Below are 11,715 nucleotides of genomic sequence, written 5' to 3'. Positions count from 1 at the left end.
CCTTCCGCCCCCTCCTCCGAATTCGGCTCCACCAGCTACTGACTGACTGATGATGGCTTTGTGTTGTGGTGCACTTGTTTATTACATATGTGGTTAAATTTGTTACTGGGTGCTGGTCGGTGGCTTACAAACTACAGCCCTTGGGACTATGATTTAGGTAAAGAAGTTTTTGGATTGTGAATAATCGTGGACTGATTGCTGGAGATGCTGTCCGTAATGGGGGTGATCATGCTCTGCCTGGCAGGGATCTATGCTGGGTGTCGGTTCGGGTGCTCGCATCAAGGCGGCTGCCTCCTCCTCGAAGTCATGCTGATCCTCATTGCTCTCCCTGTCATTGTGATAGTGCTGCTCTTCCTCTGAACATCCCGGATATCGAGGAGCCGGAGAGGAACGGATACGTTGAACCGGCGCTGGTAACGGACCATAGCCAGGGCTCCTCTGGACAGAGCCATATCCTCCTCCTGGTCGACGACTCGCTGGCCAGTTGCGTTGCCCCTGAGATGGTTGTATGGCTCTAAAGGGCTGTGGATAAGGGCCAACCTGTGGATAGGGACTCGCAGTCACATCGTCGACGCAGTCCACACCCCTGATAATATTATTCATGTAGATCGAGTGGGGCAGCCGCTTCCTGTACTTAGGCCTGGGTCTTGGCACAATCTGCTTGTTGCTTACAAAGTAGTCCCGGCGCTGCGGTTGGGGTTGTGTTAATCCGATCCTCTGGCGCGGCTTGGCAAACGATCCCTCGTATAGAATGGGTTCCACATAGTTCTTCACGGGCTTTCGGAACCGTGGTCCTGGTGGGGGCCTGGAGTTTGCTATGAATCGAAGGGATAAATGATCAGAGCTATCCTTTCACAATACCCCCAACTTACAGTTGCCGTATGCTGGCATAAACTCCGGACAGAGATTTGTTCCTTGATCATCGGCGTCCGCGTCTACGCAGGGCTCCTCCGTGGTTGAGGTTGACTTGGCTCTATCCATGTCTGATGCTGAAACAAACAGATCTGAACAGTTGTTTAGTCTACTCTCCAAAAACTGCGACAATTTAAACCATTCACCTTCTTCGGTTTCCTCTTCGGTTTCTGGGAAATATTCTGTTTCTTCTGTTTCATTTTCCACTTCGTTGGTGGTTTCCATGTCTTCTTCGCAGCTCTCATCAGTTGTCGTCGTTTCCGGCTCGGATGTTGTGGTTGTCAAGGGTGTTGAAGTGTCTGTCTCTTCCGCCGGTAGCCGCATTTCCCCCACATCTTTGGATAGAACGACTTTAATGACCTCGCTGGGTTGGCTATCGATCTTGATTATGGGTTGGCCTGGAACTCCGAATAGGCCATTGGCCTTGCTTTTGAAATTATAAGTACTATTGTCTGGTTTAGGCTTTCGAGGAGCGACTGTGGTAGCTCTCTTATTTTTCTTTAAGCCAATGGATTTCAGTTGGGCGTCCTCGTTGATTGGAATTGCTCTGGTTGTGCGACGAGTGGCTGCTCTTTTGGTGGTTCTGGTGGGTGCTGCAGTCGTTGTCGTTGTCGTTAAGGTTGTTTGTTCTTCTCCTTCTGCTTCGGTGGTGGTGGTGGTGCTAATGATCTCTGTCGTTGTATCCTCTGTAGTGATGGTCTTCTCTGTGGTCGTGGCTCCGGCTGTGGTTGTTGCTGTTGTTGTTGTGGTCCTGGGAGTGGTTAGCTTTCTGTTCTTTCGATTTGGAACTCTTTTTGTTGGGGAACTACCTTCAGTAGAAGTTTTCTCTGTTCTTGATGTTGAGATTGTTGTTGAACTTGAATCGGGTTTTTTGGTTGTCGCTTCGCCAGTTTCGGAAAGTATTTTCTTTTCTTTATTTTCAGTATTGGGCGTTGTTTGGACTTCCTTTTGGCCAGTGTTTGGCATCGCTTTCGACCCATTCTGAGTACCTGGAGTTTTGGAAATGTTTGCCTTCGACTTGGGATCGCATTTCTTCTTGGGCTTTCTAGGCTTTTCAGTTGATTTCGGGGTTTCTTGCGCCAGTGTGAAGTTGACGCATGGGTCATGCTTCAGGAGTGGGGTCCGCAGCAGGATTAGGCGCAAAAAGCAGGGATGATTTATAGGATGTTCTTCCACCACTGCCGGTTCACAGGGTGGCAGAAAGTCCTCGCACTCTACGCTCTCCTCGATATCGTCGAACATTTTAAAGTCCTCTTCGGAATCGTTCTCGTCGCAGCCAATCGATGTGGCCGGCAGCACGGATATGTCCCTCAGACTTCGTCCACTATTCGGGTATCCATCGCCATCCCGGAGCATCATCTCCAGCAGTTCCATATCTTCTGGGTCCAGAGGGGAACTGCAAGCAAAAGTGCGATTTCGGTTGGTTTTTGGATCTCAATAATATTTGGCAACTCACCTTAAAACCGAAGATCCAGAAAGGAATAGAAATAACAGCAGCAGCATCATCATCATCTGGGGAGTGCTTCTCTCGATGGTTTCCATGGAAGTGTTGCCCCAACTCGATCGACTTTTGGCTTTTGTTGACCATTTTCGAGTGTCGAATGTCAAATGTTGGACGGCACACGTATCTGGCCGATACACAACTCTGTTCTCTCACTTTCTGCCAATTGAGCTATCCATCGTTCTGGCCCATCTGTAAGCCACTGTCCCAATCAGCACCAGCCCGATCCCACCACCTACTGCCACCCTCTCCCCCACCATTTGTAAAGAGATCATCATATTGCGATGAGCTTTCTCATTAGAACGAACACGGGTCTGACTGGCGCTCTGTCTTGTCTGATTTGTTTTCACTTTCGTTTCAGTACGTGACTTATGCTGAGATCGGCATTATTTTTGGCTTTTTGTTTTACTTCTTTTTTTTGTTTGTCATCTAGGGGTACCCCAAAGGGTATATATGGTTAGAGATGATTTGGAAACTGAAATTTAATGGGAGCTTTGTTGAGGGGAGAGATATCTCTTCCACAGGGTATTCCACCGTCGTTTTTCTCTTTTGTATTCTGCACTTGTTCTCGGATTGTATTCGCTATTTATTTAACTTTTTAGTGTTGCCATTTGATCCAACATCTCGTTTGCCTTGTTTCCGTTTGTATGTTAATTACTTTTATCGTCGCTTTCGCTTCGGAGGAGTTCAGTGCGAGCCATCGAGGGGGAGGTGCACAGGCAGGCAGGGCACATCTTTTGGACCCCATGGGGCTTCTTACTAAGTAATTAATACCCATAGAATTTTTGTGGTTTTTCACGCGTTGGCTGTTTATTTTTGCGGTGTTCTAGGAAAACATCTGTTCAATTTGAAAAGCAGTCGGTGACTGTTCGAACGGGGCTCTTTGGTGGCATACCAAGCAAATACAAATAATATAACGAAAACTATTCACAAGTATCTGGCGACCAACTTGTAGTTGTGACAGTTTTCTGGTTTAGAATATTGAATTACATTTTGAATAGTTCGTGACTGTTTGTTTCGGAAATGTGTGGGGGAGAAAGTGATGATAAAACTGTAACTTTCGCTTTTGGGTCGCACACGTAACATAGAAGCAGGAAGAAGCAGAAGCATAGAAGTATCCCCAAATATTCTTTTTCCACATTATACATACATATATTAAAATGCATTACAAATATTCCTGTTAATCTACATTTATATTCATGTTAAAAATCCCTCTCTTAGCTCTGTCACATTCCCAGATGTTAGAGATTGGAGGCGAGGCTTGAGGCGAGGCTTGACTTGTCATTACCAAATGGAATTCGCGTGTAATTTTTCTTGTCTTTCCACAAGATTTTTCAGCTGCTTTATGTAAAACGTTGTCATCGCTTTAGGCGCGAGAAAGGCGCTTGCTTGCTCTCTCTGCCAATCAATATTTGCTCTGAAATATTTTCCAATCAAATAGAAACCAAAAAGTCGAGTTTATAAAGCAAATATTGTTCTTGAAATGATTATTAAATAGCAACCGCAGGAAAAATAACCTGAAATGGAAAAGTGTCTTCAAGAAGATTGTCCTTTTGCTTGTTGTCATGCTGAACATGCAACAGTTTTGGGCTCAACACGCACCATTATGACAGAAGCATATCAATGTCACAGTGGTTAAGCGGCATGCCTCGTGAGGCACGAAAGATGTTTATGTTTAAGGCATTTTGTGTTGCGATATACAAGTTAATCTATGGGGAAAGTGTTCTGGTTAGTGGGGTCTCGGAGTGTATCTATCCTGAGCTCTGGTAGGTCGGGGTTAGGGCTCGGGGTCTGTCTTCCGTCTCGTGCTAAGCAATGTCGCGTGGACATCGTGAGCATTCAATTTGGCGACTGATAGAAACCAGTTATCTAACACCACTTATCGCTACGGGCGGCTGTTGTGGCAGTTGTGGCTGTACTGGCCGTCGTTTGTTGGCCCACAGACATGGGCATGGGACTTCGACTTCGACTTCTCTGTCGGTTCTGTCGGGTTTGAGGCTGTTTGAGTCTGCCTCAGGGCGGACACTGTTGTCACTGATGTGTGCGATCAATGTAACCCGCCGAAAGTTGATAAGAGCTTGCCATTTTGTCATTGACCGTTGAAAATAATGTGATGTATCGACATTTTTTTATGACAGGCATACGTTAATTGCCGAAATGTGTGCCTGCGTTTGCTCTGTTTCTGGGTCGACTAATTAAATCGAACTCCTGGATTTTTTCATGGAACCGAAAATGAGTCACACTCGTATAAGTTGTAAATGAATTATATGAATTATCGTTTTCCGAATTGATTGATTTTGTAATTTGTGACTATTTATTTGAGAATTTCTGCGATCTGTGTGGTTTTCTACTTATATGTATGCTCACATCCAGAATTGCGACTAGCAGTTGTTATCTTCTGGTGCCATTAATGGAACCATTGCCATCTATAGATATCTATATCTATACTAGGGGCAAGCACCTTATATACATATGAGTAAATTATCGGGAAAATGACGACCCAAAACTTGTTTCTATAATAGAGAGCTATACTTAATATAGCATGAAATGAGGATAAAATGGATGGTTGTTTTTCGAAATTTTACCATTTAGGAAAGTAAAACAGGGAAAATAAAAAATACATTTTTTTATAACATGAAACACCACAACGGACCTTCTATAGGTCCAAGTGAGCTTGGGAGGGTTTCATCACTCTCCCAGGCTACCGCCTGCACCTATAACATGAAACATGTTATTTGTAAATAAATTTTATAAACGGCCATAAATGGAACCTGAAATCCCCAAATTTGCAACACTGTGTCAAATAATTGTAAGGCACATCGTCTTCGCAACATACATGAAATCCCCAAATTCGCAACACTTCTCGGCAGCACCGGTAACCGATTCATGTTCGTTGCATATTTTTAGGTGTAGATGTACAAATCAATTAGAAAAGTAGGCGCGATTTAAATGTGTTTAGCCAGGACTTCGTTGTTGTTGCGTCTCTGGGTAAGGACCTAGGCAATGCCTGATTCAATGGTGAATTGCAGCCACAGCCAGGTGAGATCCTGGATATGCAGATCGTCAGCAGCTACACGAGCTCAGTACGAGCTGGACAAGCAGGGCTGCCTATTTCGGTTTTTCCCGACAGACCTGGCTTCTTAAAGCCAACAGCGAGAACAATTTTAGAATGGTAGGAAGCGGCAATTCTAGATTATTTAGAAATGAGTTTGGCTTTTTTTGCCGCTGATCGGGGCGTGGCATGTCTCTTTGTGATCGGAACAGTGCTGCCAATCGACTGTAGTCGAGATTTCGATGCCGCTCGACAGTCTGGGTCCTCACGATCCTGGGAGAGTTGGTCCTGCGCCGATCAGGCCCTATTTGTCTGAGATATAGCCTTCCGAAGATTTGGATCTGCATATTATGACAATACTGGTTTTTTCTGTAGGCTATATCTCGGCTACCCAGCGGCTGATCGGGGCGTGGCATGTCTCTTTGTGATCGGAACAGTGCTGCCAATCGACTGTAGTCGAGATTTCGATGCCGCTCGACAGTCTGGGTCCTCACGATCCTGGGAGAGTTGGTCCTGCGCCGATCAGGCCCTATTTGTCTGAGATATAGCCTTCCGAAGATTTGGATCTGCATATTATGACAATACTGTTTTTTTCTGTAGGCTATATCTCGGCTACCCAGCGGCTGATCGGAGCGTGGCATGTCTCTTTGTGATCGGGAGAGTCCTGCCAATCGACCGCTATCGGAAAAAGGGACATCCATTTTTTCACGATTTTCGCAAAAAATCATGATGGTTACATCATTAAATTTGCAAAAAATCGGCCTCATTTTCGTAGCCGAGATTTCGATGCCATTCAACAGTCTGGGTCGTCAAGATCCTGGGAGAGTTGGTCCTGCGCCGATCAGGCCCTATTTGTCTGAGATACAGCCTTCCGAAGATTTGGATCTGCATATTATGATAATACTGGTTTTTTCTGTAGGCTATATCTCGGCTACCCAGCGGCTGATCGGAGCGTGGCATGTCTCTTTGTGATCGGGAGAGTCCTGCCAATCGACCGCTATCGGAAAAAGGGACATCCATTTTTTCACGATTTTCGCAAAAAATCATGATGGTTACATCATTAAATTTGCAAAAAATCGGCCTCATTTTCGTAGCCGAGATTTCGATGCCGTTCGACAGTCTGGATCCTCAAGATCCTGGCAGAGTTGGTCCTGCGCCGATCAGGCCTTATTTGTCTGAGATATAGCCTTCTGAAGATTCGGATTTGCACATCGTTACAATACTGGTTTTTTCTGTAGGCTATATCTCGGCTACCCAGCGGCTGATCGGGTCGTGGCATGTCTCTTTGTGATCGGGAGAGTCCTGCCAATCGACCGCTATCGGAAAAAGGGACATCCATTTTTTCACGATTTTCGCAAAAATTCATGATGGTTACATCATTAAATTTGCAAAAAATCGGCCTCATTTTCGTAGCCGAGATTTCGATGCCATTCAACAGTCTGGATCCTCAAGATCCTGGGAGAGTTGGTCCTGCGCCGATCAGGCCCTATTTGTCTGAGATATAGCCTTCCGAAGATTTCGATCTGCACATCATTACAATACTGTTTTTTTCTGTAGGCTATATCTCGGCTACCCAGCGGCTGATCGGAGCGTGGCATGTCTCTTTGTGATCGGGAGAGTCCTGCCAATCGACCGCTATCGGAAAAAGGGACATCCATTTTTTCACGATTTTCGCAAAAATTCATGATGGTTACATCATTAAATTTGCAAAAAATCGGCCTCATTTTCGTAGCCGAGATTTCGATGCCATTCAACAGTCTGGATCCTCAAGATCCTGGGAGAGTTGGTCCTGCGCCGATCAGGCCCTATTTGTCTGAGATACAGCCTTCCGAAGATTTGGATCTGCATATTATGATAATACTGGTTTTTTCTGTAGGCTATATCTCGGCTACCCAGCGGCTGATCTGGGCGTGGCATATCTCTTTGTGATCGGGAGAGTCCTGCCAATCGACCGCTATCGGAAAAAGGAACATCCATTTTTTCACGATTTTCGCAAAAAATCATGATGGTTACATCATTAAATTTGCAAAAAATCGGCCTCATTTTCGTAGCCGAGATTTCGATGCCATTCAACAGTCTGGGTCGTCAAGATCCTGGGAGAGTTGGTCCTGCGCCGATCAGGCCCTATTTGTCTGAGATATAGCCTTCCGAAAATTTGGATCTGCATATTATGACAGTACTGTTTTTTTCTGTAGGCTATATCTCGGCTACCCAGCGGCTGATCGGGGCGTGGCATATCTCGATTTCGATGCCATTCAACAGTCTGGATCCTCAAGATCCTGGGATAGTTGGTCCTGCGCCGATCAGGCCCTATTTGTCTGAGATATAGCCTTCCGAAGATTTCGATCTGCACATCATTACAATACTGGTTTTTTCTGTAGGCTATATCTAGGCTACCCAGCGGCTGATCGGGGCGTGGCATGTCTCTCTGTGATCGGGAGAGTCCTGCCAATCGACCGCTATCGGAAAAAGGGACATCCATTTTTTCACGATTTTCGCAAAAAATCATGATGGTTACATCATTAAATTTGCAAAAAATCGGCCTCATTTTCGTAGCCGAGATTTCGATGCCATTCAACAGTCTGGGTCGTCAAGATCCTGGGAGAGTTGGTCCTGCGCCGATCAGGCCCTATTTGTCTGAGATACAGCCTTCCGAAGATTTGGATCTGCATATTATGATAATACTGGTTTTTTCTGTAGGCTATATCTCGGCTACCCAGCGGCTGATCTGGGCGTGGCATATCTCTTTGTGATCGGGAGAGTCCTGCCAATCGACCGCTATCGGAAAAAGGAACATCCATTTTTTCACGATTTTCGCAAAAAATCATGATGGTTACATCATTAAATTTGCAAAAAATCGGCCTCATTTTCGTAGCCGAGATTTCGATGCCATTCAACAGTCTGGATCCTCAAGATCCTGGGAGAGTTGGTCCTGCGCCGATCAGGCGCTATTTGTCTGAGATATAGCCTTCCGAAGATTTCGATCTGCACATCATTACAATACTGTTTTTTTCTGTAGGCTATATCTCGGCTACCCAGCGGCTGATCGGAGCGTGGCATGTCTCTTTGTGATCGGGAGAGTCCTGCCAATCGACCGCTATCGGAAAAAGGGACATCCATTTTTTCACGATTTTCGCAAAAAATCATGATGGTTACATCATTAAATTTGCAAAAAATCGGCCTCATTTTCGTAGCCGAGATTTCGATGCCATTCAACAGTCTGGGTCGTCAAGATCCTGGGAGAGTTGGTCCTGCGCCGATCAGGCCCTATTTGTCTGAGATACAGCCTTCCGAAGATTTGGATCTGCATATTATGACAATACTGGTTTTTTCTGTAGGCTATATCTCGGCTACCCAGCGGCTGATCGGAGCGTGGCATGTCTCTTTGTGATCGGGAGAGTCCTGCCAATCGACCGCTATCGGAAAAAGGGACATCCATTTTTTCACGATTTTCGCAAAAAATCATGATGGTTACATCATTAAATTTGCAAAAAATCGGCCTCATTTTCGTAGCCGAGATTTCGATGCCATTCAACAGTCTGGATCCTCAAGATCCTGGGAGAGTTGGTCCTGCGCCGATCAGGCCCTATTTGTCTGAGATATAGCCTTCCGAAAATTTGGATCTGCATATTATGACAGTACTGTTTTTTTCTGTAGGCTATATCTCGGCTACCCAGCGGCTGATCGGGGCGTGGCATGTCTCTCTGTGATCGGGAGAGTCCTGCCAATCGACCGCTATCGGAAAAAGGGACATCCATTTTTTCACGATTTTCGCAAAAAATCATGATGGTTACATCATTAAATTTGCAAAAAATCAGCCTCATTTTCGTAGTCGAGATTTCCATGCTGTTCGACAGTCTGGATCCTCAAGATCCTGGGAGAGTTGGTCCTGCGCCGATCAGGCCCTATTTGTCTGAGATATAGCCTTCCGAAGATTTCGATCTGCATATTATGACAATACTGTTTTTTTCTGTAGGCTATATCTAGGCTACCCAGCGGCTGATCGGGGCGTGGCATGTCTCTCTGTGATCGGGAGAGTCCTGCCAATCGACCGCTATCGGAAAAAGGGACATCCATTTTTTCACGATTCTCGCAAAAAATCATGATGGTTACATCATTAAATTTGCAAAAAATCAGCCTCATTTTCGTAGTCGAGATTTCCATGCTGTTCGACAGTCTGGATCCTCAAGATCCTGGGAGAGTTGGTCCTGCGCCGATCAGGCCCTATTTGTCTGAGATATAGCCTTCCGAAGATTTCGATCTGCACATCATTACAATACTGGTTTTTTCTGTACGCTATATCTCTTGCAGCCTCTGCCTGTCCTGCTGCGGGCCATAGCCATGATTCCACTGCTGTATCGCTGAGTCGACAAGGAGGCGTCCCATCCGCAGCAGCAGGGACCAGAGATCGATGGCGGAATTGTTGGTTCACGACCACGGGAATTAATGTCAGCAATAAAACGCTGTGCTTCAGCTTGAGACGCGTAAGTAAATCAGTATACATATATGTAATTGTGGATATATTTTAAAGTATATGTATCTTCCTTCACAGAAGTCTTATGTACCCTACGCTTAGCCACAAAACGAGTCGTATCCGATTTCCGTCGCCAAACGAAGGTCTATCCAGGCATTACTGAGACACACGGAGTCCTATTCTAGCCAGACAGAATCGTATCCCAGCAGGACGGAAGCGCACCCATTGCAAGATCCGAACATAAGAAGCCATCGTCATCCCTCGACCTGGCCATCAACAACAAGGACTTTGAGTATGACAGCCAAGGGAAGAGCTACGCGGGCTACTACACTCTAGATGTGCATACCTCGTCGTTGTTATGTTTAAGGATATACGCGTCCATACATTTAGATAGTAGATACAAAGGTTTTCCACTTGTTTATATATTTATACTAAGCTAAGTTATGATGAATAAAACTATTGAAAAATTATCCTTGCTGTTTTTTGTATAGGGGAAACAATCCCGATTTGAAATAGGCGTCGAACGCCCAGATCGGTTCACAAATAGCGGAGAAAACTAAATATTTTTGATTGGGGAAAATGTCCTTGATCCTTGATAAGGACTCCATCAAATCAGGGACTTTTTCAAGCATAGGAATGCCCAGATTGACCAGGAAATATCCGAAAAAACTAAATATGTATGGTTCGGGCTGTTGGAGTCCTTACCGAAGGATCAAGGACATTTTTCTGATCACAGAGGGCCATGGCAGCCCCGATCGGGAAACAAAAACGGAGATAGAAAGATATATATGTCTAGAGAAGATATCCTTGATCCTTGATAAGGACTCCATGAAATCAGGGACATTTTTCCGATCACAGGAAGCCGTCGCATGTCCCGATCGGACCTCAAATAACGGAGAAAACAAAACTGGTTTTTAATTTGCTATTTTTGAAAATGTAGTTCAAGAAATCACCGATAGAGGCGCCACCGTACAAAAGAAAAAAGACTCGCGTCGAATGGCCAAAAACTGGATGGGACACCAGGCGAACAGAAATCAGCAGCAAGCAACTGTAGGAACTGCAAAAAAAATCGCAGCATACTTTAGGGGGCTCGCAATTTTTAAATAAATTCATCGACCTTCTGCTGATTTCTGTTTGCCTGGTATCCCATCCGATTTTTGCCATTTGACGCGAGTTGTGCTTTTTGTACGGTGGCGCCGCTATCGGTGATTTCTTGAACTACTTTTCAAAAATAACAAATTACAAACCAGTTTTGTTTTCTCCGTTATTTGAGGTCCGATCGGGACATGCGACGGCTTCCTGTGATCGGAAAAATGTCCCTGATTTCATGGAGTCCTTATCAAGGATCAAGGATCAAGGACATTTTCTCCAAACATATATATCTTATTTTCTTTATTATTTCTGGCCCGGTTGGGGCGTCCCATGGCCCCCGTGATCCTTGATCCTTCGTTAAGGATTCCAATAACCCCAACCATACATATTTAGTTTTCTCGGCCATTTTTGGTCCGATCGCGACGTGCGACAGCTTCCTGTTTTCGGAATAACATCCTTGATCTGATGGAGTCCTTTTCAAGGACCAATAATCAAGGATATTTTATCAAGGCACATATATCTTGCCCCCGATTGGATGGAGTCCTTATCAAGGATCAAGGACATTTTCCCCAATCAAAAATATTTAGTTTTCTCCGCTATTTCTGAACCGATCTGGGCGTGCGACGCCTATTTTAAATCGGCATTGTTTCCCCTATACAAAAAACAGCAAGGATGATTTTTCAA

The 11,715-nt window shown here is 45.0% G+C and overlaps 1 protein-coding gene across 2 annotated transcripts; it reads right to left on the bottom strand.

The window, feature by feature from the left end:
- Positions 1–63: 63 nt before the first annotated feature.
- LOC4817032 (mucin-5AC) lies at positions 64–3,374 on the bottom strand. 2 transcript variants are annotated; one of them, XM_015180296.2, is made up of 4 exons: positions 2,369–3,374; positions 1,059–2,308; positions 873–1,004; positions 64–815 (listed from the first exon to the last, which is right to left on the bottom strand). In XM_015180296.2, the coding sequence occupies exons 1-4, from the start codon at positions 2,452–2,454 to the stop codon at positions 154–156; spliced, it is 2,130 nt and encodes a 709-aa protein (XP_015035782.2). In that variant the 5' UTR covers positions 2,455–3,374; the 3' UTR covers positions 64–153. The 2 variants fall into 2 exon arrangements, with proteins under 2 accessions (XP_015035782.2, XP_001356399.3); XM_001356363.4 differs by having other exon boundaries at positions 873–989.
- Between the last annotated feature and the right edge of the window lie 8,341 nt (positions 3,375–11,715).

Source organism: Drosophila pseudoobscura, chromosome 4 (assembly GCF_009870125.1).
Source record: "Drosophila pseudoobscura strain MV-25-SWS-2005 chromosome 4, UCI_Dpse_MV25, whole genome shotgun sequence".
Lineage (NCBI taxonomy): Eukaryota > Metazoa > Arthropoda > Insecta > Diptera > Drosophilidae > Drosophila > Drosophila pseudoobscura.
Note: the sequence above shows the minus strand (reverse complement) of the source record. Positions and strands in the feature narration are given on the sequence as shown.